This window comes from Anas platyrhynchos, chromosome Z (assembly GCF_047663525.1).
Source record: "Anas platyrhynchos isolate ZD024472 breed Pekin duck chromosome Z, IASCAAS_PekinDuck_T2T, whole genome shotgun sequence".
NCBI lineage: Eukaryota > Metazoa > Chordata > Aves > Anseriformes > Anatidae > Anas > Anas platyrhynchos.
The window spans coordinates 53,630,863-53,656,489 of NC_092621.1; the positions used below are offsets into that span (position 1 = coordinate 53,630,863).

Sequence of the window (25,627 nt, forward strand, 5' to 3'; positions counted from 1 at the left end):
CGTTTCTGCTTGTGTAATTTTTTGGGGAGCATTGGATTTGGGGAGAAATTGGCCAGGTTTGTTCATCGTGGGCCATTTGACCCCTAGCTCTGACAGGGAATCAATGGGCTCCATGAGCCAGGGATGAAGAGAGAGGGATATTAGTGTAGCTGGGATATTAGTCTAGCTGTGACAGTTCGTTTGGGAATCTTTCCTCATTCCCTCTGTGCATCTGTTTCTCCAGTTTTATGAGCTGATGGTACTTCCACCTCTGTAAGCAGGGGGAATCCAGGTCAGGCAGCTTGGGCTTGGCATTCAGCACTTGGACTCAGGTTGGGCCTTGCTCAGTGGCTTTCTCCTGCATTAACAGCTTTCATTTCACCCCTGAGTCAACCACATGCCATGTCCTATGGCTAATGGTTAATCCCTTTGAAGACAGTTACAGAAGCATGAATGCATACTTGAGATGACTAAACAGAGTCCTGGTAACATCCACTTGCAGAGGTGATTGATAGAGGTTGTTCCCACTGCAGTCAGTGCCAGAAGAGTTAAAATTTAAATCCAATGTTGGGAGATTATGTGTGTGTGCATGTCTCTGTGTGTGTGATGTTTTAGCAGGATCGTTGGCTTCCACAGTGACAGACTCTTTAGTTTTCCTTTGGGGAAGTCCACTGGACTCTGAAAGTAGAAAAAAAAAAGGGGGGGGGGGGGGGGAAAGGGGGAGGGCTATTCTGTCAATGCTATATTGCACCTAAATTTTAAACAGGACTGAAAATTACTCGGAGTTTTTGTTTGATATTTGAAATGGAGAGCAATAAATGAAACAGAACCAGTTATTCTGTGAATAATTCTTTGCATTTATCCTTGAATTGTGCCAAATAAACTGGTGTTGTTTGTGTCACCATACTGCTTTGAGGTTTAGCTGAAGTCTGTGTCCCTCAAACTCTCCTCTGTGAAACAAGTTCAGTCTAAAAGCATGCTCCTATTGCCTAGGAGCCTACAGTCTACAAGTCCAAGGTTACACCAGATCAGAGTCTGGTCCCAAAACAGAACAACTCTGACTCTAACCTCTTTCTGCAAACCACCCAGTTTCCAGATGTATGGCCGTCTTATGTCTTCTAGACACAAGAAAGTAACATACAGATAACATGAGCCTATCTCATGTCCTGGATTTTGGCATGTGAAAAGATTCTGTTCCATCTGTGCAAATGGGTTTCCCAGAAGGCACAGTCTATTGCAGCAAGGACAAAAATATGGGCACTCTTTAGTTAGCATTCATATTGATTTCCACTGGTCACATGGAACCATATTTCAGTGGGAGAAATATGAGCTGTAAAAACAGGCACACTAGGGTTGCCAGTGGTTCCTTCTTGTTTCTGCCCTCTGCTGTTCTTCTGTAGTGAACCATACCAGCTTTACAGTAGCGTCCTGATTATCTCGGGAGAAATCATTTTTGGAGAAGGTACCTAATGTGAAAACACATAAGCTTCTAGTTCATCCTGTTCTTGGAAAGAGCAAACTAGAAATGCAGAGGTGTAAAGCACACTCTAGAAAGTGTATTTTCTGTGGGAGCTCTAGAGAATGAATGAAGCTGCCAGCACACCAGTGAAACAAGGTAAAAGGCACTGGGGAAAAAAAAAAAAAGTGAAGGCAATTCTGCAATGGAACTACTTGTATGGGCATGTGGAAGATTTTCTGTCACTCGTAGCATCTGAGGCATGGATTAGTATTTTTATGAAACGTGTGCTATAGTTCAACCAAAAGCTGTGGATGGATGCACAAATGAATGGATGAGTTTTTTGTGTTTGCTAGGCTTCTAGTCTGACAAGTCATTGGCAAACTTGACTTTGTAGGTTCCAGCGGTCCCTCTCTCATCTTTTTTCTTTTTTTCTGCTGATACATTTTGATTGAAGAATGTTTTTTTCCCTTAAGCATTGTGCATAGTATGTGAAAGGGTGCTTCAAATGTGTAAAAGGCTCAGTTCAAATGCTGAATGACAAAATAAACTGTGGAGAAAAGAAATTGATTGTTAGCAGAAGTGAAATTGATGTTAGGCACAACTTTTCTTGGCTGTGTGAAGTGTCATCAAGGTCAGAAACTGGAAAACAATTTAAGTGAATTAGCTGAGAGATTAAAAAAAAAAAAAAAAAAAAAAAGGATTTTTACAATTAGTTCATATAGGGTCGCTTAAGTCAGATAAATGTCCTAATATCCTTTTAATGCTGGGGGTGAGGGTACCTCTCACTACACTCTATCCTCACTCTTACATTGAAAACCAGAGAGGCGTGAGGAGCCTCTCTGTAGTGTTAGGACACATCCTACCACAGAATGGTCAGCACTCAGTCTAGCTGCAAGGTCTCTCTTGAGTGTTAAGTCAGTTCCACATATGTTGGAGCCCAGTGGTCTGAGCTACTGGTGTCCTTGCTCCCATCCCCTGCCTGCTATCTTCCCCATCCCTTTTCCAGTGCATACCTGACTGGCAGAAGCCACTGACAATAACCAGACTGCCTCCAGTCTCCAGGCACAGTGTGTGAGGGGAACCAGATCCATGAAGGCAGAGCTTGGTGTTAAGGGGATGTTGTCTTCACTGCTGTCCATAAGAAAGGTCAAGGAAAGGAGGATAGTAGCTTAATCTAAGCATTTTACACTAATGGTATGGAAATAATTGCACAGCTGCTGCCAGTGACGTTGATTGCTCTTGAGGGGAGCTCCTCAAAAGAGATTCCCAGGGCACAGAAGACAGCTGAAGATGGCTGAGTCTGAGGGTAGATTTTAAATGCTTCTCATGGTTCAGTCTAGACTTCAGTGGCTTTCCCTCAAGTCAACTTTATATGCAAGTGTCATCAAAGCTGAAGTGATGTGCTTTGTCTGGATAGCTCTCCTCCTCTCCAGGGTCTATAGGTTGGTTTGTCAGCATCTGTTTCCCCTTCATTTCCCAAAAGGTCAGTTGATGCTCCTGTGCTGCATTATGCTGAGTGCTGACTGCCATAGTGAGCTTGCCTGAAGGTAGTTCCATGGCACTGGCAAAAGGACACAAGCATGTCAGTTAGATGAAGTGACAGGAGGACATGTGAAAATACTCACTGCAATCTCTTCAAATGCTTGCATAAACAAAAGTGTTCAGGAGTCTTTTCTTCTTCTGTCACATGATGTTTGGCCTCTGTTTACATATCCAAGGTGTTTCCTGGACCTAGGGATGTCAAACTGTATGATTTTTCCAGGCTCTCTCCAGAAGCAGTGCTGCTCAGTGCTTTGGCAGGGTGGCTGCTCATCCGGTGCTGTCTCCACCATGAGATGGCATAACCCAAAGGCTGCTCTGATTTATAGCACCTTTTGGGTTGAGGTGCTGCTCTCCTTCCCACTGTACCAGGAGATTTAGTCACTTTGTGCTGTCCACAGGCATCATAATAAGGATCACAAGATCACAAGGCTGCCCACTGTCAGTGTTTCTTTCTATTTCTGAGCTGAAAAAAAAAAAAAAAAAAAAAAAAAAGTTTGCTTTGGAGGGCCCTTTCATTGTGTGTTTAAGTGGCAAAGAATGTAGTGTGATGCCAGCCTACTTCAGTGTAGGCAATTCTCCCTAAATGCATCCCTGAAACCTTCATGCACAGGGTAGGGCAGAATAAACATTGCTGCTGGTGATTTTTGAGCCAGATCCGCAGAGGAAGAAGAGCTTCTTATAAACATGTACTAACATAGAGAAGGAAAAGAGGAAAAAAAATAAAAATAAAAAGCCACAAACAGGGCAAAGACTAGATGCCAGCTGTAGAAAATTCACCTGTGCAGTTGAAAGGGGGGCCTTAGGCCATAGACAGAACAATGGATTCAGACATTCCTACCCTCTTCCTTACAGGAAGTTGTGGGGTGACTGTGTCCGTGTCCATGTATCTGCCTGACTTATGTCTGCACAGTTGTGTCCAGCAAGGAACGTGGCTATCCAGCTTACTTGCAAGGAAGCTGACCTGTCAGGAATGCATCAAACTCCTTGAAAAACACTGGGACTGTTTTCAGGCTTCAACTTGAGGACTTGCCAGAGCAGCCAGGTAAAGTGGAGCTAGCTGGGGCTCAGTGTGAGTTGAAGATATCATGCTTGCAGTTAGGTTTTCTCTTCTCTCAGCCTATGTGGGTACCTATGGATTTTGAACTGTGAGCAGGCCCTCTCAGGTGTCCTTTGGCAAGTCCTCAAAGAGCCCAGTGGAAATGCAATTAATGACACTGCAAATTATTTAAACTGAAAATAACAAATGGACTTCTGTCCTGCAGAAACAGTATTTGGAAGAAATAGAAATGATGCACTGTGTCATGTCTGCTGGCCTAGAGATGTTAGGGGAGAGAAAGATAATTAAATTAAATTAAATATTGAATGTTTGCTGGCAGGGTTAATGTTTAACTCATCTGACCTGTGAAGTCAGGTGCTGGTACATTTCCAGGTGTTTCTGCACCTTTTTCATCTAAGCCTCTTTACCTCAGGAATGTGATAGCTTTTAACCATTCTACTCTAGTTTACTTAGCTTTTGCAAAGAGAAGGCAAAAACATTTTTTTTTTTCTTTCTAGAATTACTCCAGAGAAAGATTAATGCAAACATACTTGCAGACTTGTGCACAAACACACTGGCCCATCACAACTGCAGGAAGAGAGGAGTTAATTTTTAAGTGTTTGAGACCTCCTAGAGTTATATTACATCAGAGAATTCCTCCAGTGGGGAAGTGTCAAGAAACGAAAAGTCTTCTTTTCTAAGCCATTTTTAACTTGTGGTTCCATAAAAACACTGAAGATCCTGGACAGACCCCCTCAGGGAGTGGTCCTGTGAAATGTGCCAACAGCTGGATGGCACAAAGTTGGAAAGCACTGCCGTCTTTAAAGAACAGAATGGGTAGCTGCTGTGAGAAAGCAGTGCATTTTCCCAAATAACCCTTTTATTTCAGCATTAGTGTTTTTGAGAGGAACAATCGCATATTCTTTTGATAGTGTTGCGAAGAAAGCTTTTCATGGAAAAGCAGGAATCTCCCCACCATGGTTCACAGCAGGGCAGTGTTGAAATGTCAAGAATAGTGAGTTCCCTTTGATTTTTTTTTCAAAGCTGCAGTTGGTTAACAACTCCCTTGACAAATTAAAGAAATACCAGGAGGACTCAGGATAGTCTCGTTTCATGGCATGTTTCACAATGTTTCTTGCTATCAGTTTCATGGAAAAAGCCAGTCCATTTCCAATCAATGCCAAAGAACCCAAGCATAAATATGAGCTATGAATTGCTTTGAAGTTAAGGGATAAACAACAACTTGGGGTATTAAGAACTAGAGTTTGTTTGCGAGGCTGTTTCCATTCATAAAACAAAGGCGGCTGCTGGCTCAGTAACCAGGGAGCAGATAAGATAAAAACAGTAAGACAGGATTACACTTGACAGTGTTTGCACACCATCCTGCTGACCTGGGTTAGTCCTGGCTGCAGTAACACTGCCTGGAGGTTGCTTTTTCTCTCTGGTGAAAAGCCCACTTACCTTGGTCCCCATAATTGCCCCGGCACCCAAGCCAGCCAGGGTTCCCTACCACTCCCAAGTCCCACTAGGAGGGGTGAGAAGCAGCTTGTGCCTCTTCTCCCCAACGAGCATCTCACCCATCAGGAAGGCTCCCAAGCATCTCACCCATCCCATCAATACCTCCGTTCTCTGCAGCTCTCAGACCTGGAGGACCTAGCCACAGCCAAGCATACCACAGCTAGTGATTTGTCATTGCCTTTTTTCTTGTCTCTCTTCCCTGTCACCCACTATCAGCCACAACCAGAGGTGGGATACGAGGCAAGCCCAACATTTGGTCAGGATGGTTATTTTTATGATTGCTGGAACATGCGTGAGGATGGTGTGAGGGATGGGCATGTGGGCCTGTTTGACAAGGGAAAATATTGGGTGTGGAGGATTTTTCAAGCAGGAGTGGAGGATATGCACTTGACCAGGAATGAATGTATCAGCAACTGAGGGAGTCCTTCCTTAAGCAGCTGCCCATTTCTCATGTTCTCAAGTGCTCTGGTGATTGCTGCATCTCTTTCCCCAGCACCGCCATCTACATTTGTAATAAACCCTCTTGCCTGAAGCATGCTGTATATAACGTTTCTAGGGAGGAATGTGGGGGTGGAAAGACCACATGAGGTCATAAAGTTTTTGTGGAGTTGCAATTTGATCCAAAAAGTGAATTACCAGGTGCTTCTTCAGAGAGGGATTGGGGTTTATATTTAAATACCTCATTTAGGAAGACCTTGTACTCCAGAAAAGAATCAATTCCATTTATTCTCTAAATGCACATTTGTTTTACCATAGCATAATTCCAGGATGATGTTTAAAGTAGATTGATCAGTAGATTGAATTTAACAAATTTATAGAAAAAAAAAAAAAAAAAGAAAAAAAAAAAAAAGGACAAAGCTACGTATCATTATTCTTAACACAGTGGATTTTAACAGGCTACTAAGTAATAAAATTTTAAAAAGGCACTATGTTTCAGATGCCTTTTTCAGAAATTTGCTTCTCTCCTTTACCTTGCAGGGGAGGGAGGGAGTCGGGGTATTGTCCCTGCATGGTACCAGCACTAGATCTCAGCAGTCCAGGGCCAAGGTGGATATAGCATCAATCAATAGGCTTTAATCAAGGAGGGGTGGCGGTGGAGCTTTGATAGCACTCTGCAAATGGATATGCTGCTGCTAGAATGGCTATTACCTCTTGAGGAGGCTTCTTGTAACAGGATTTATAGGAAAGATGTTACGCTTCTGTGCATTGTAAGTGGGGGTGCAGCTGGTCGTGACTTGGCTGGTGGATGTCTGGATTTGTTCCTGGTTATCAGGTGGATGGAGCTGATGGGAACACAGGTTGTATTTTCTTTCTGCTGTGTTTCTGAACAGCACTGCTCTCTTGCCCACTTGTTCAGGCATCCAGCAGGGAAGATCAGCTGGAGGCAGCAACGGCACTGCTCCTGCACGCATGGAAGGCAAGAGCCTGTGGTGAGTGGTCTGATTATGCAGGGACACCTGCAAAGCTCATCCAAATGGGCTTTTAAAGTGTATTCACTAAGTTGTATTCAATCACCACTAGGTTTTGTTGTTGTTTGTTTTTTTTTTTTTCAACCTGTCTCTAAACCTACTAGAATTAACATCACTCTATTTCTGAAGGTGTGTCTACACCATAGGTTAGCTGATGTACTTTGGATTCACACTTTGAGTTGGTTCAGATAAAGTTTTGCTGTCCAATGTTGTGCCAACAGCCCTCAAATGTATCCCCTTTGGTGCTTGGCCTTGCCTAAGTCTTTAGCTCCAGCTGAGTCTCCAGGGGAAAAAAGCTTCAGCTCTACTGTGGTGTTGTACTTGAGGTGTTGTTACACAGAGGCAAGCAGAAGTCGGCTTGGAAATACATTCAAGAGGAAAGGAGAAGTGTTAGAGAAGTTGGGTGGGGTGGATGGGACAACTGAAGTTTGAGGATTTGTGGGGCTGGGTGTCAGGCAGTGGGAAGAGTGAGTGAAAAGCAAGGAAAAGAAGGAGGGTGAGAGGAGAGATCTTGGGAAGCAAGACATGGCAGGGAAGTGAGTACAGGAGTACTGGGATAGCGAGACAGGGTAACTTTGGCTCAGGGGGAGATCGGAGATTTGAAAATGGGGGAATTTGAGGTGTATCAAAGCTGTAACAATGGTGGGATGAGCAGGACAGAGAAGGAAGGTGTGGAGAATGGGAGAGGGGAGGCAAAAAGCTGCTGATGCAGATGGCATTGTGTAGTCCTTCTTCTCCCAGGGTCAGCAGGCAAAATGACTTCAATGGCCGTCCTCACCACCTTTTCCCTGCCTGCAATGCCATGCTGTTTCCATGTGGTGACCATGGAAACCCAAGTTTTTGACTGGCCGCTCTAGGATGGTAGCTGTAATGACAGCGGTAATGAGTATTGACGGAGGGGAGGGAAAGGAGAGCAGCTGTGGAGCAGGGGAAGTTGCCTGAGTACAGTAATCGTGTTTGGCAGGTCAAGGGTGAACTGTGGCCTGCGGGAGTTGTACAATGCCCAAGGCTAGCAAAGTGGTGTTATAATAAACCCCAGATGTTTCCGCTATTTACAATGTATACGTTATGTTTAAACCTGAAAATGCATCCTAGGATCTGGTGGGTAGGGAAACAGTTATTAGCTGCTTGGAAATGACTTGTTGGTAATGTATCTGTTCCCCCTTGATATTAGCTGTTGCCTGTTTAAAATATAAATTTTCTAAGCAGAGACCCTCAGGAGCAGCTTTTCTTTTCTTTTCTTTTTTTTTTTTTTTTTCCTCTCTTTTTTTTTCCCTCTTTTTTGGGGGGTTTCTTTTTCCTTTTTTTTTTCTTTTTCTTTTTTCTATTTTTTTCTTTTCCTTTTTTTTTCCTTTTTTCCCAAACCAGTGGTTTCATTGAGCTGCATGAGAAGCATTACCATTGTCCTCGACAGCTTTTTGGGAGAACCCAGCCTGGGCACAGCAGGCTGCTCCTGCGAGTGCTTGTGTGGGAGAGGCTCGGCTGTCAGGCACGGGCGAGCAGCCAGCCACAGGTGCGCAGAAAGCACCATTTAATTTCCCCAGACTAATTGTTTTCGAGCTCAGAGCCAGAACCCTTGTGGTACATCACGGGCCACAGCAGAGCCACAGCAACTTAGAGTAAGCATTGGAGAGGGGGGGATTTAGTTGGTTGGGCTTTTAAGTCGAAGTAATGGCTTGTCTACGAGAGCAAATTACTCAGCTAAACTGTGAATTTACAGCCCAGTGGTTGCTGTGCTCAAACCCTCCAGGTGATCAGCCCTGCAGCTGGTCCAGGCCAGGCACTCGAAACATTTGCATTGAGAGTGAATTAGTTCAACTGTGGGAAACCCTGGAGCTGAGGGTTCCTGTTTGGGGTTTAGTGGCTCCGAGTGGATTGTAGGAGAATCTGCTCTGGGAGTGAATCACAGCAAAGTGAACTAAAGCCACCCAAGCTCTAAATATGTTTGCTTTGATGTTTTATTGGATTTAACTAATGCAGGCAAAACACACACCTACAGGCAATCCTGATTAACCCCTCACACACACTCATTTCTCCCACATGTCAGGCATCAGCTGGCAACTGTCACCCATCACATGCCTGGGGCAAAGGGGCTCGCTGAACCCCTTGCCACGGGGTGCACTGAGGCTGCCCCTTTGTGTTGGATGTGGAAGAGAATTGCTTCACACTAGGTAGTGGGAAAACCTTGCTGGAGGCCAGGCAACAGCCTGCAAAGAGAACAAATGCAAATGGAGTCCTAACCTGGATGCACTGGTTTGGTTTATTTCTGTGTAGAACCCTTTTGGCAAGTGTCCCCAGGGCATGTGTGAGAGTTGAGTAGTCACATTACACAGCTCTTGTCATTCCTCCATGTGGCTTTTGGGCCTGTGTTAAAGGGAATCTTGGGGGTTGGGGAGCAAACTATGCTGATTTTGACAGTTTCTGCCAAGTTTTTCTTTCCTGCTCTCTGTGCTTGCCCCAAACACACCCTGTGCAGCTTTTCCATCACAAGTCTACTTTGACTTCTATTAGGGGCGATGTCTTATTTTCCTGAGTGTTATTGTCCTCCCACACCCTGTATGCCTTCCTTAGAGAGATTTTCTTGCTTTTTTACCCCAGTGGACAGCTCCCTGCCTAGCCATCCAGTTTTACAGTATTTCATATCACACCTCATAAAAAGGGATACGGTACAAACATTCTGCCAGACAGACTGCTCATGTGATGATGATGGCTCTGTGAACCTCTTCCTGGTTCACTTGGAGTCATTATCATGTGTGAAGGACTGTTCATCTTAGCAGTTTGTAAAGTGATGCTGCCCACTCCAGTATAAAGTGCAGTAAGCCACTCCGCAAGCATGTTTATTAATGTGAATGCAATGCCAGTGGTGTCTGAGTGTAAAATTACCAAAGCTATGTAAATTCCCACTTTGTCCAATGTGGAAAACCAAAAGTGTAGAAATTTCACTGAGATCTTTTTGGAATGCTAGACTCATCTGCTTCAGTGACTGAGAGAGGTTTTTCTATGTTTTTCAGTTATTTCTATGATACGACCAATTTTTTTTAACGTGAAGTTGCTGAATAAGATTTAAAACAGCAAAAAAATGTGCTTTTCGTTCCCAATCTATGCATGATAATGAGAGATGCCTCTCTTTTTTTTAAGGACACGATGTCCATACTTAAATGTGACTCAGGAAATCACGTCCAGTGCTTCTTTCTTTAGTAAGTCTGTTGATTTGAATTCACAATGTTTTAATAAAATTTCTGCTTCTCTCCTCTCCCATGTGTCTAGCAGATTCAGCTAATGCAAGTCATCTCAAAATTCTCTTTTTCTGTATTTTAATCTTCATCCCTCTGCAGAATAATCAGTCAGATAACAAATATAGCAGATAATACAATATTTTCCAACATAAAAACTCTAAGAATTTATAGCATGATTATGTGTATGTTCAGTTATACTACTGACTAAATAAGTGGAGGACAAAGACAGCATATCCTCAGAGATTGGAAAACTGAACTAGCAAATTGAGTTTAAAGGCTGTGTCTAACAGCAAATAAGAGGGTTGTAATAGCAATGAATAAGATTTCTTTTTTCTTTTCTTTTTTTTTTTTTTCTTTCTGGAAAAATAATGGAGTACAGAAAGAAAAAAAAGATGATTAAAACCTGTTGTTTAGGTCAGTGCTTCCTCTGATTATTTAAATTATATTTAAGACTAGGGAAGCAAGCCCTGGGGATTAACAACTGTCAACCTTTCACTACTATCAAAACAATTCCAGCTCATGAGCAGTGAGAAATACTTACTGAAAAATGAAAAACTTCCTTTTTTTTTTTTTTTTTTTCTCAGAAAGATTAGGATGAAGAGACTGTGGGAAAGAGGGCAAGTGGCTCTGCAGTTTTTGTCTTTCTTGATAGGAAAATATGAAATTCCATGGCTGTGTTTGGTATGTGCTTAGGGAGTCCTGGAAGGCTGCAGATGGAGGTGCCAGTGGAGATCATCACTTTGTTGATGTTTTGCTGGATTTTAACCCACCTCTATACAATCCCAACTCACAACAAGGCTATTCATGAAAGTGGCTTTTGGGCTCTTTCACACCTCCCTGATCTCACTGAGTGTTCATGTCCTCTCACTCCATCATAAATAGCTTGATTCTTCTGGAGGCTCCAGGAAAAAAGCTATTTTGATACCGTTTTTTCTTAATCGTTGGTATGCTCAAGTACTACTGGATATTCATGAAGCTGGTGAGATAAAATACTTTGCAAAAAGATCATACTTGGAAATAATGAATTCCAAAATCCACCTTAATTTCTTTCTAGGTACAATAAAAATTATTAAAAGGGAAAAATACAGTAGGCATTCAGTATAATGATACTGGGATTTTTGTATTATTATTAATTCTTTCATCCATGCTAGGTTTTATGACATCTCTCAGTAGAGACACAGAGATTCAGAATGAGGTGATACTCTGAAAAGAGTGTGATTCTCTTCTACAGACCACTTTTCTGGCTTGATTTTCTTTATTTTCCTCAGCAATAATGGTGTCCTGTTTGGTTGCCTCCTACATAAAATTCCATTCACAGCCAGAAGGGGGACTCAGGATATTATATTTCAGCAGATGCAATGAAATCATCCCCTATGTTTTTCCTTCAGAACATCCCTTTCTGATACTGTTGTGGTTCTTTCTTGGCTTCCTCCATCAGTCTTTCACTGCTTTCACTTACATAGCTTTTGTTATTACGTACTTACCGATGTAGGACAAATTTTGAAGAAGTCCTGCAATGCTGGGACATGTGACTGGAACCGGGTTCCAGTCCACCAAGAAGGTGCTTTGGTATACCTTTTCTTTATTTGTCAGAAGGGTTTTCTATGCTGGGCATGCCAGTTCTCCCCACAGTTTCATTTTGTCCCAAGTGTGTAGGTAGAATCCCAGTCTGCAACTAATAAGGGAATATTTTGGTGGCTGTAATGCCCAAACACATGGGAGTGTTGTTAGACCCAAGAGAGTCCTTGGTCTACTGGATGGGCTTTCAGACCATTACCCAGCTCATGATGAAAAGAATAAATGTACATTCCTAAGCAGAGATACTCATGTTACTTTATGAGGGCAGGACTAGTGAAATTATCTGAATTTTCATTCTTTCTGGGAGAGAAAAACTGGAGGTAAAAATAAATAAATAAAAGAGGCAAATGGCTTAGACACATCATTTTACATAAACAGCAGGCTTGTCTTTTTGCTCATCTCCAGTAAATAAATCCTTCCATTCACTGGGCTTCTTGTGAGACAGCATGTATCTCAGTATTCATACCGCCTTGTTGAGCATTATTTCAAACTTGATATACCTGCTAGTTCTGCTGCTGGAGTTGCACAACAGTTTCAGTTGTAGTCCTATGCTTTCTCAGATTTTTTAGGATCAAGCTTTTGTGTTATAACCCTTCTAGTATTATGGGTTTCTTTCTCATTTCTTCTAGAAAATCTGGACAAAAGAAATGACTGGCAACCACCAGGTTCAGTATGTCTGGGGAGAGAGTTATGCATTCTTCCTATTACATGTCATTTTCAATTAAAATCCAGTTTTGAACTTGACATGATAGCATTTTGGATGGATAATGAGGTTTTGTTTGGTTCTTGAAGGATGGCTTTTTCTTGAAAAGTACTAAAAGGAAGAAAAAAATTGACAACAGGAGAATTGGTTCGAGCACTAAGCAGATGCTCTCTAGAGGGAGATTTAGTTCTTCTTTGATGATCTCATCTTGGAGAAACATCCCTTCTGTGTCTGTCAAGCAGAAGAAGTCTTCTCTAACATGTTTTGCAGTTCCCCACTTCAGGTAGCTTCAGAGAGGCACAGGGGCCACATGTGATTAAGCCGGAGCCTTTATTTTAAGATTGTCTCTGCAAGAAGTAGATCAGCAGTCTGCTGGGACACTGCAAGCACGGTATAAATACTAGGCATATGGGCAACCTTCTTGCTTATTTCAGGGTTCCAACTTGAGATTTTGACTCTGTTGATATTGTAAAGACTGTGCAGATTCAGGCCTTGCAGCTCAGCTATCCAAATCTGAATTAAACGGATTTGAGCTCAATTCAGATTTGTGTGGGACTTCACGGTGGAAATAGCCTTCCTGAAGACAGGCTTGCAGTCATATTACTAATGCTCTCCAGTAATTTGTCAGCAGTTGAAAAGCATATTGTGTGCTGGCTGTTATGTGTGTGAAGTCCAGGTGATTCGTGATTGAAATCACTGTCCTAGCTGGGAATTAAAAGCAGTGGAAGAATTTCAAGTTGCAGAAATAACAACAAATTGAAACTTTAACTAGAAATGGTGTGGAACAGATAGATTGCAGCAGATGATATGTCAAAATATCCAGCCCAGTAGTAGCAAAATGAATCTATTGCTCACAAGGTCACTATTCTTGAGAATGGATCAAAAAGGAGACAAAGGAAAGGATGGGATGTTGGTCTGATTAGTCCTCTTGTGCAGAGGTTTATAGTCATGTTAATGTCTCTACCCTGAACAATGAATGTATACTTACATATACGAGCGTTAGCACATGAAGTCACTGTCATTAAAGTCAGGTTTCTTAAATCAATTCAATTGAAGCAGAGAGTGTTGCCTGTAGAAAGACCTGTTATGACTAATTTAATCCAGAAGTTTATTGATTCAACTTAATTTGTTAAGGAATTGATTTTAATGTGTGTTTAATCATAAATCAGCTCTAAATCAGTTTAAATGTGTTCACACTGAGGTTTTCCATTGGTCTGAATAAAATTGATTTATGCTTTATTTAGAATTTTGCAAATTTGGATATAGACAAAGACCTTCCTTTATTTTTGCCCTTTTGTAATGACTGTAGCACATTTCCCAGTCTTCTGGGGTGACAGTCTAGCTGTATCGAATCAATGACAAAGCATTTTATTTTCACAGGGACTGAATTTTGCCTAGTACTGTGTTGAGCCTTTAGCTCTTATCATATAGCAAATAAAGCCCTGGATACTTGCATACTTGATATAATCAATTTTCAGGCTGTGATTTTATCCAAAACTGTGACACACGAAAACCATTTGTAAGTTTAAAAGAAGTGGGGGAAGGGAGGTTTGCCTGATTTACCATGTCTTTATTCTTTTTACCGGCAGCCTGTTCAAAATTTGTGTGGAGTTTATTCTCCAGCTGTTTTTTAGCTATACCTAGCAATATAGTCTCTGTTCTGTTAATGGAGAGCCTAGAATGAGGCATACGATTTGGTAAATAATGCACATTACTTGCAACGCTTTATATTTTTCTGTGAATTTAGAAGGTCTGCTTATGGCTCCGACATAAAGAATAACACTTTCATATAACAAAAGCCATAATTCCTATCTGACAATACATACTGGTGGTCACTATTATAGGAGCTAGATACTTAGGTTGTTAAATAATTACTGTTAGTCTGTTAAATGATCACTAAATGTTTCAAGCATGTTATAGTCTTTTTCACATAATCATAGATTTTAAGGCCATTGAGGGATTTTGGCAAAAGGTCACGTAAACACCAGCCAGGATGGGGTTGATAGTTACAGACTGGAAGCTCCAGGCTGGACTTGATGGCCCCTTTGAGAACTATTTCATGGTTTTCTGTGATTGTGTGGTGATCCCTGTCTTGTGTGACCTGCTACTTAGCATTCACACAGGTTTCCTGGTATGCAATTTCACTGCTTACAGTTGATCTGGAGTATATTTTTTAACGGCCTTGTAATTTTTCGTACATAATTTTTGAACTTTTGCCTACAGTCCATAAACCATTTCAGCATTGCATAAAGTCTTGCTGCCCCTCCTCCAGTGATGGCTGGACCGTGGCGTGTTTCTGCACACTTTACTGATCAAGCGGTAATGGATTTTTGGAGGTTGACCTTTAAAAGGATGTCTAATCTTGTATAATAATTTAACCAGGGGAGATGCTTCTAATTAGGCCATTTTGAGAGCTGTTCCTGATTGCAGGTATTTAGCAACATTTATTCTTAAGAATTTTTGTTTAATTTTTCATTTTTCTAAAGATCACCTATGCATTTTTAAACAGGTGTGACATAAATGTTTACTTTTCACTGCAGTTTTCATCTCTGTTTTACCATGTAGAGTGTTACTGTGGGGTTCAGTGTCTGAGCTTCAGAGTGGAACTGTGGGGATCAGTATTTGTTGTAAATAAGTTACATTGTAGGATATGTAATGAAGTATGGTGTAGAGGCAATGAGCTCCTCTCTGCATACTGTGATTGTACATTATGTTGAGTGCCATGTTCAGATTTTTGCTGAGCTGACTTGGAGCTGATGATTTGTGTAAAATGCCCAAGTGTTTCTAGATTCCCAGTTACTGAAATGGCTCAGAGGGCTTTGGGGCTCCTTGGCTAAACTGCTTCCATACCTTCTACCAAAAACTGAAGGTTTTGCTAACAGACATTACCAGCTGATGGCCACTTCAGTCATCTCAAAGGTTCAGGTCTACTTGCGCTGTGGGGAATATTCCTCCTTCATGTGCTGTGCCTCTGGGATGAGATGGTACATGCTCTGCTCCACCTATGACCAGAACCAGATGAAGACAACTGAGGAAATTTGGATTAAGTCTGGGTGGGGACAGACCCTAGTTTATGGTCCCAGTGGAAGGTTGTTCCTGAGGATGACTGGAAGTTTTCTCATCTACTTGGTAAGAAGTGGTGGTGTCTTTGTGAACTTTGTGAGAAGAAGATTGTTTGGTACTTTGAGGCAGGCTGTTATTTTGGCAAGTCCCATTTTGAGTCATTCTGTGTACTCACTGATTATTCTTTCTGGTGCTTACATCCCCCAAATCAGCTTCCTCAGGTATTCTTAGTGGTGGTGGCAGTGAGCCAATGTTGGATGAGCTGGTTACTGGTCACCAGTTGAGGCACCTTGCATCCCACAGTCTGGGAAACTCCTTCTGACCACAGTTTCCACTGAATTTCACCTGTCATGTCACCCCCTAATCCCTGTTCTGTATAACTGGCTAATGAGGTGTCCAGTGGGCCCTTCTGCTTTTCTTCTTCAGAATGGAGGGTTGTTTCAATAATGGGGAAATTTATGTCAATCCTGTGGCTATAATGTTGCTTGATGTCTATTAAATGCTACATCATGCATACATGTGGCATACTATTGCTTCTACACAACTGAGCTCTCATGGGGTGTAGGTACAGTTTGGCATGTTTAATTAGGAAGATCTCTGAAAAGGCACATAAAAGTGTGCTGGCAGTGTCTCTATGATGTGTGTTGCTCTTTTTTTTGTTAAGGCTCCCACAGCCTCAAGGGGATAAGGAAGATTTTTCTGAGTATGAAGGGCCTGCCATGGATAGATCTACACTGGGTAATTTATTGGCTGATGCATGGCACACTTTCATCTGTGAAGTGGAGCTATTGCAGAATCAGAAAATGCTATTATGCCAAGAAAACTGTACACACCAGAAGGAAAAAGAAATGTGCCTATTTATGATTAGGATTAAGGGAAAGCAGTCATTCATGGCCTTTGTGCATGAGCACCCCCAGCATTGTTGGAACTGTGTGAAGGTGAAGCTAGATGTTGAAATGCTGAGGGGATGGAGAGGCAGCCCAGACCAGAGGAGGTGGAAACAAGAGTTACAAAACACAACATACATAGGATGTACATACAACATGTACATAGGATGTGTAAAACTTGGAGGATTCAGCACACCAGTGGCAGGTACAGGGGTGTGCCATAGACAAAGAAATGTGAGAGGGAGAGGAGGAGATGGCTGCAGACTTTGGAGCCCTCAGGCTAACAGGCTAATATTCTAAGGAACTCATTAAAAAGTGTAAGTGCTACCATGAGAGAGACAGAGAGAATCACCTGAAAATGATTTTCATCAGCAATCCGCTGCTATAGGGAGGAATAAACTTTGAAATGATATTAAAGAACAATGAATTTGGCATATCATTATGTTGCACTTCTTTCCTTCTTGCTTTCTTTTCTTCCTAGTTGTTTTCATCCTTCCCAGAACAATCTTAGGGAACACTGAGGTAGCTACACATGTACCACAGCTGAGACCTGAGGTTTAAATTTTGTATACTCATTGATCTGGTGCATCTTCCAAGTCTGATCATGAGCTGTTATCTTAAGACCCAGTCCCATTAACAATGAAGTCACAGGATTTGCTTTCAGGTGATTCTCTCAGCTGTACAAGACTCTCTTTGGTGACTTACTGGATGTCTTTTTTTTTCAAGCTAAGACAGAGATTAGTGATGAAAATCACTAATCAAAAAGAAGGATATATATGTATGAGTCAGCAAGCCACCCATCCTCCCCTCATCTGACTTCAAGGCTTACAACTTGAGACAAACTTTTCTTACATGGAGTCCTGAAATTCAGCTCCTAAATCAAAAATGGCCTCATTTTAAAAAATCACATTAAGAAAGCACTTGCAAGTCCTCTTGAAATCCATGGGATTTATGCCTGCATAGCATTTCTGTGCATTGGATTGCTTTCATTTTAGTGCTCAAATAAAGATTCTGGAGTCTACCTTTATGCACTTAGGTATGTAAAATATGGGCCTGCAGATTTTTATATCGACTTTATGAGCGGTTGTCCCTGAATTGCTTTTTGCATATCAAGTATATTTATTTTACGCTGTCCCCACATTTTCAGTCTCTATGATCAGATTTTTTTTTTTTATTGACAATGTCTAACAGGATCATAAAAGTTTATCAGGGATGCAGCTAGTTGGAGTCAGCTGCTACCCTGTGAAACAGAGGAGTATTTAATATAATCAGGCTGTGCATTCCTGCAGACATGATCATCAGTAAATAAATTAAGTGTTGACCTTTAAATTGTAATCTTTATGTTACATGCTTGCTCACACACAGCTTCTCTTGTGTAACCTACATTTTGCTATCTTTGAATGCAGTTCCCTGTCTCTGAGGAGGTCTAAGCTTGGAAACTGATATCTTGAGTGACTGCATGAGGCTGGGTAGCCTGGCATTATCTTGTTACACTGAATAAATGTACACTGTCTATCTTTCTTTCATGGGCATGATACTTCTACTAGAAATGCCCATTTGTCCCTACCATCCTTTTCCAGGATCCACTAAAGAAGCTTTTTACTTGTACAGTGGAGGGAAGTATGGAGACCTTCTCCATTTGCACAGTGCTTTTTCCATATGCCCATTTTCCGTGTCCTATTCAAAAAGTTGCCTTCCCAATATCATGTTATCAGACAGTCCATGACATTCTCTTTGGAAGAGTTTACTGTGTTTCTGATAGGGAGAACAAAATGGAGATTAACACAACCTCAAGTAGCAGTTTCATGGCAAGGGGTAAATTTCTATCAGTTCTGGCATGAAACATACTTGAAAGCTTCTCATCCAGAATAAACCAGGACTTTAGGTGGATATCTTTGAGTTCACTGTGTGCACCATTGCTTTGAAAGGATGGAGGGAGAATTCAGGACTGTCACACCTAAATGTGTCAAACCTGTCAAGCTCAATGAGTTTAGTCTCAAATGATTCAAATGATCCACAGCTGGAGATAAAAACTCCCAGTCAGGGTAGTCAGAGTTGCAGTTGGTTTTGTGATTGGCTTTTGGGAGTAGCTACTCTGATTTACAATGGCATTTACAGGTTCCTTGCCTGGTCCAATGTTCAAAGAACATGACAGTAGTGTTATATTCCTCCCTCTTGCTCCATTTCTTGGCTCCTGAACTTGATGCTAGCCTTTCCTGCGGTGTTCTTCTTTCTCTTGGCCTTTACAATATCTAACATTTATGAAAAATAAAATCCTTTTAACATCATGAAAGAGAATGAGATTCTGTGGATCTTTGTTTTACATGTAGTGCTTAAAAAAAAAAGTCAGTTTTGCATTTTTCCTTTTGCTCTTCTTCACAGGCATAAGTATTCAAATCATATCAAGACCCAGAGGCTACAATGTATCTGGACATATTTTTGAAAGAGCTCAGAACTGAAAAAATTCCGTTTAAGCAGCTAAATTATTTGTTTGATTTTCCAATCTCTTAGATCGTATTCAGTTACTCTGGTAACTGAATAGGCACTCTGCTGTGGGATTATCTATCATTACCCACAGTGTTTTATCGTATAGATAATCTGCACAGAGACTCAGCATGCTGGAATGAAATACCAAAGTTTTGAAAAGTGCTCAGAATCCAAACGTTGCTTGAGAGAATAGAAAGTTTAAAAACAATGGAAAACAATATATATATATATATATTTTTTTTTAGTTGTCTAAGCAGGAGCAGTATATGTTTTAAAGTGTAGCTTATATTGTTTTTACCAGAGGCTTTAGAAAATCTGGTCTGCTGATGATAAGCCTGAGCTTGATTACAATCTCATATGCAAGGGGAGAAGGCTTTTTGGAAATAATATAATTTGTCTTGCATTACTGACCTGCCTTGAGCATTGTGCTAGAAAAAAGCAAAGCTGAGGCCAAGGCAATGGGTGTTATTTTTGTGGCTTCTATTACCACTCACCAAACCATTCATCACAATTTTACACAGCAAATTGTGCACATATGCATACTGGCAACCATGTCTAATACATTCCTGTATTCGGACTCTTAAAAACCTTTGTGCCTTCCTAGGAAGAGGAAAAAAAAAAAAAAAAGTACCTCATGGAATTTCAGCTGAAAGCATGTAGTTGTGTGATAATATTTTGCAGGTTTCCTGTTTAATTTGTTCAATGTGTTGAGGTTCCATGCAGATTAACTACACAATCAAACACTGAGGGTGAGGAGATTGCTGTGCTTTGCCAAACTCACCAAAGTCCAGAGAGAAGAAGTTATCTCCAGTCATACATTATCAATGTGTCTTTTGCAGAGTGAATATAGAAATGTGTGTTCCTTATCTGCAGTGATATTATGCAGGCCAGCAGACATACATTTCTGAAAGAAAAAAAAAAAAAAAAAAAAAAGGAAAAGCAAAAAAATGACAGGCATTCAAGCCACTACAATAAGCAGTGATCTAACACCTTGCATGCTTTTGCCAGTCGTGCTCTCCCAACAGTGCAGGGACCTTTGCTGACACGGCTGCCACTTCTGTAGGGCTTGTCACAGTGAGGCAGCCCTCTCTGGCTGCTATCACCCTTGGTGCTTTCCTAGAAAGTCTGTCAAATCCAGGGAGGTCCACAGATCACAGAGGGAGGTCTTGAGTGTGAAAAGCGTGGGGTTGGACGTGGGTGCCTTTCTGTATGTCTAATTGACTCTTAAAATGTGAGGCCCTCCCAGGGTTCCGGCATATTTTCAGTATAAGGAGTACAAATAAATTGGATCCCACCACACCTTTCATTCAGGCAGTGCCATTTTCAGGGTGTTTGCACAGTTAGTTTCCAGTGTCTCTCATCGGGATTTGTTTATTTTCTTTGCTATCTGGCCCTTGTCATTCTGTGACTGATGGCATGTGGGAGAGCTCTGCTGCTGCAGTACCAGAGAAACTTTCAATGGCACTGTCCAAAACTTGTTCTACAGTAAATTCTGCAAGTCTCTTTTCAATATTGAGAATATATTTTGACCAAGTCACCCTTTGCCAGATGGCATCTGAACCTCTGTGCATATGTGGGAGACCCAGAAAGTGCTTTCTGTGCCCATTCTCCCTTGTTCCTCCTGGTGGTGGCCAGCTTCACCCAGAGCATTGGACAGAAGCCCTGGTGGTGGCAGAAGCCATGCTCCATGGCAGGCAGTGAGATGCAGGTGGAAAGGAGCCAAGCTGACAGGAGATGCCTTTGGGACAAAGGAGAAAGGGGTAGAGAGGCAAGGACAGGGAGGTGTTTGGGGAGGAGCAATGCCTAGTTATCATTATAAATATTCTTGACACCTTTAAAAATATTTTTTACAAGACAAGTTCCTGGCTCACCAGAACCAGAAAAACTGACACAGACTGTGACAAAAGTGATCTACCTCTTGCATCTGTGGAAGCCATAGCTGATTTCAATCCAAATATACAGAGCTGTAGTTTTATCAGCACGAGCTGTCTCGTATGCCTGACAGGTCTGATTAGCTTTTGCAAAACTGTAGCTGAAAGGAAACAAACATAGTGTAAATGAAAAAAAAAAAAAAAAAAAGAAGGGAAAAAAAAAAAAAAGAGAGAGAGAGAGAGAAAGAGAAAGAAAGGCACAGTCTCTTTTCTGTCATGTCTGTGAACAGCTTTTACTGCTTTCCCTGGAGAGCCTGCATGCTTGGACAGCGAGTTACTGTGAATTAGTGAGGGTCACTGCCATTGATTAAATCCTCTTTTATGTTTCCTGGTAACTCCTGAATTATGGCAAGAGTTGAGCATATTAATTTAACACTTTTTTTTTTCACTGACAGTTCTTATGGAGGAAGAAATCTGCAAGTCATTTTGCACAGATAATATTGAATTAAAATAAAATTCAGGAACAAAATGGCATCTCCCTTTTATTCCCAGTTTTACCCTGCTATGTTGACAGGAAAAATCAATAACCAGTTGAAGTCTTTAGCACAAAATTTTGAGCTTTGCAACTGTGGTTATTCCCTTAATTTATTTGAGATATGGGATCAGGATATAATGAGTAAAATATATTCAAATAAGGAATACCATCTCTTTATTTCATACCTCTGCAGCTCCTTTTCTCATGTAGTGACAAAGGATTATATATTAGGTGACACAATGAAATTATTAGCATAAACCTCACTTGTAAAGGTGATAATTAATGCTAATTATTTTTGTTAGAAAAGTGAAAGGTTGTATCTTTCAAAAAATCCTTCCCTCTTGGATAAATACTTGAATATTTGCATACGTGCATATGTAATTGTACATGTATATACAAATAGATGCATGGACACACACACTATTACAAAAGTGTAAATACTTAGACACATTGTTAAAACAATATGTGGACATTCGTTCTATGGAAAGCAAAAATTGTTATGGTAGCATTTTGGGAATGTGTTGGAATTTCCAAAATTGACTTGGGGGATGGGGGCAGGAGAATGGAAACTGACATATAAAAACACATTTTGAGGGAGATTTCCTTCTGACCATGAAATCCTGGTCCCCGTTCACTCACCTGGTATGCCACACAGTGCTTGAGGCAGCTCTGTCACTGCCCCAATCCCTGTGCCTGCCCCATGTCCAGAACCTCCACTGTGGCTCGATAGCCACACCTCAGTGTCTCTTTTACTGTAGACCCCACTTTCCCACTGCTGCTTATGTCACTCTGCTCTGGGCCCAGTGTCCAAGGAAATCAGAATACCTCTGGCTTCCCTGGGCAGTCCTGTGATGAGATCAGAAAGGTCGCCTCACATGTGGGACAGGCAGCACTGCTCTCTAGCAGGCAAGCACATATCAAACATGTCTCATCATTTGATACACATCTCTCAGAATTAAGGCTGTGATGGTGCTGCTTGATTTTTGCCTGACGGGAATAATAATTAAGAGCAATTTACGTCAGCAAGTCCCCACAAATGCATGAGCACCAAACATCAAAACACCATCAAGCATGTTCCAGGGTGTCAAACACTTTTTTACACAGGACCATAGTGGAAACCTATTGCCATCACAATGAGAGATCCTGATCTGCATGTTGTAGAAAGTCATTTGGCCATACTGGCCATTCACTTCCTCAGACAATATTACAGCTGTTTAAGAAACAAACCAAAAAATAACAGTACACTATGCTAGAGGTGCTGCATGGGAATAACAGCTTCCTGAGGGTATAGGCTAACAATGGGGCACAGCTGAGCTGAGATAGACTCACATGCTGTCACCCCTCAACTGACTAGATGTAACTTTCCATAATAGCCCTCCCCAGTTATGTGGTAAAGGTGTTGTATTTAGCCTCAGGAAAAATAAGTTTAAATTTGGTGGTTTACCTTGCTACAGAAGCATGGTAAAAGCTGCTTTGCAGCTAACACGCTGGGTCAAATGAAGGGTAGCATCTCACAATGCCACTGTATTTTTGTGTAAATGCTGTGCTCAAAGACCAGTACTGGATAAAGAGTATTAGAGGTCTTTAGCTTAGAAAGTCCTAAATGGTTTGAAATTTATCTACAGAAGAAATGCTATTGTTACAACATGGTAGAAATTGAGATGCATCAGCTGGAGCTCATCAGTGTGTGGGAGCTGTTGGCTGAGCATTTTCAATGCAGTGTCCCCTTCTGGGTCCAAAATATCCTTAATTGATATTGATTCTCTTGATGGGCTTCCAAGTCCGTCGTCTCTTGCCTCAGGGAAAGGATGTAGCCAAGCTGAGATTTGTGCTAGGTGTATAATGTGGGTTATAATGTTTGGCTGGAGCAAGAGCCCTTCCTCAGATTAGGGAAGCTGTTGAGCTTGTACTCTTGCTTTTAGCTTTTTGTCACATCAGTTGCACCTGGAGCCTTTGGATATCCACTGACTCATAACAGTTAAAATAAATAACTCGTCAAGATGTCCTCCCTCTATATTACCTACCTCGTCTGCCTGATGCAGTATGCTGTCTTGTGTCTAGGTGCTCATGATCAACTAAGTGCTAATAGTGCTTTATACCATACTCAGAAGTAGCATTTCAATTCTCACTCAGGCAGAATTGTCTCATAAGACCAATATAGGAAGACTCCAAAGAAACAAAGTAGACTGTCATTAGATACACGCTTATGCTTTAAGTTTGATGTGTGTTTACACACAACTGACCCTTACTTATTAAGTTCTGGTGCAGAAGCATTGCTTGCCTGGTTGGGGTTTTGCTGTCTGGCTTTGCCTACATCAACTGTGGTTAGCACTGTTTTCTTTTTTGAGGATGGCCTAATCACCAGCTCATTCTTTTATTTCTTTAGCAGTGCCTCCCAAATTGAAGGAAATGAAAAACCAAGAGGTTGCTGTGGGTCAGAAGCTAGTGCTAAGGTGTGAAACCACTTCAGAGTACCCTGCACTCAGATTCAAATGGTTAAAGAATGGAAAGGAAATAACCAAGAAAACCAAACCGGATAATGTCAAGATCCCCAAAAAACAAAAGTAAGTACAGAGACATATGTCACAAGTGGAGCTGGGAGGGGTGGGGAGAAGATTGCTCACAAGAAAACAAGCATTAAGGTTATTAATTGTGGCATCAGAAAGCTAAAAGCTATGAGGTAAAGAAGAAGGAACTTTAAGGAAGCAGATGCTGACTTTGTTTTTTGAACGTATGGATGAAGAGGTAGTATGGTATAAATATTTCATAAATAATTTTACCTTTTCAATGCCTCTTTCTTCTCGGATAGCCAAAGGCTATCATCTTAACCAGTAAATCTTGGAGACGGGCTATTTTTAAACTACACATGAGAACAGAGGTACCCTATGTTTATTGTCTAAAATCCAAGAACATTTAAAATCATCAATGCAATGTGGATTTGGATTTGGAAATATTTTTGAAATTTGCTTTGTAAACAATCTAGTCCTGAAGAAGGGCTGCATGCTTTCTGTTTTAACTTCAAGTGTGATATGCAAGCTTGCAGCAGTCCTTTGAGAAAGGCATTCCAGCATATGCAGGACAAAGCACGAGTCTAGCAGATGCCAGATGAGTAGCAAAGGCTGCAAATCTCATCTTCCTGCCTGGTAGAAAGTGTCCCCAACACATGACTGCTGACCAGTGCCAAGGGATTGTGTGGTGCCCTGTTTCAGAAGGGCAGGCAGAATAAGCTGTACAACCTATTTTCTACATTGATGAAGGAGAAGACTTTTGCTGTGGGGTCTCTACCTTGTTATTTAGGCTTAGAAATTTTGATTGTGGCTGCTCCTTCACCAAAAGACGCCATGAAAATCTGTCTGAATACAGCCCTTCAACTCTTACTTCTGTCTCAATACAACGGTTCAGCTCTTACTTCTGTTCTTAGTAGGCAGTGGTGCAGTTTACTGCACTGGGGCTTGCCTCCCCTTTGTGCAACACACAGAGGATTTGGTGTGGACTTTACAGGAGATCTTTCCTCCAGGGTATTAAGTGCCCTCATACTTCATCAGATCTCATATCAGTAGAAAAAACAGCAGCCAAAATCAAACAGGTGCTTGACTTTCCAGAATCATTCAGGTTGAAAACCAGATGTTATGACTTCCCTTTTGGCTTTCTGTGCCCCAGACAAGGGCTGATGGAATATGGAAGGGGATGGACAAGCATCACTGCAGCCCTAGTGCCATGGTCGCACAACTGGAATCTGCAATGTCTCTTTCCAGCATTTGTGAAATGGAGCTGTTCCAGGTGGCAGCTAGCCTGGCAAATTATCTGGACCCATTTAGAGGGCCATATGTCTCAGTCAGAGTTGCATTTTCAGTCTAGTCTGTACAGGTCAGAGCCTGGCCCTCAAGAGAGTGCTGCCCGTGAGGAGCAGACTATATTTTCTTCTGTTACATTTTTGCTGATGATGATTGACCAAACTCACTGGAGCCTGGATTTCATCTTCTGAGGCTAGGCTTTGTCAGTTCAGTGTTGGATCAGTAACTGTTTTGGCTTCTACCAGGCACCACGAGACAGTGGAGACATTAGCAGGGGAAGTTATTTTCTGGAGCTGAGCAGGAAACATTTTTGAAAACCCAGAACTCTACTAGGATGAATTTAAAATCTCTCAAAGTTTTGAGGAAGAGAGAGAAAGAAAGGAGAGGGAGGCAAGTAAGAGGGTTAGAAAGGAGCTGGCATAATGGACACTCACTGATAGCCGTTGATTAGACTATGTATGTGGAATATG

The 25,627-nt window shown here is 41.5% G+C and overlaps 1 protein-coding gene across 15 annotated transcripts in view; it reads left to right on the plus strand.

The window, feature by feature from the left end:
• NRG1 (neuregulin 1) overlaps positions 1–25,627 on the plus strand; it is a 464,304-nt gene that overhangs the window by 289,044 nt on the left and 149,633 nt on the right. For 12 of the 15 annotated variants that reach the window (XM_072030964.1, XM_072030966.1, XM_072030965.1 and 9 more), the window contains one exon: positions 23,750–23,927. In XM_072030964.1, the coding sequence (XP_071887065.1) occupies positions 23,750–23,927 (178 nt within the window). The remainder of the gene's footprint in view (positions 1–23,749; positions 23,928–25,627) is intronic. The other 3 variants (XM_038170102.2, XM_072030970.1, XM_038170095.2) reach the window with 1 other exon arrangement.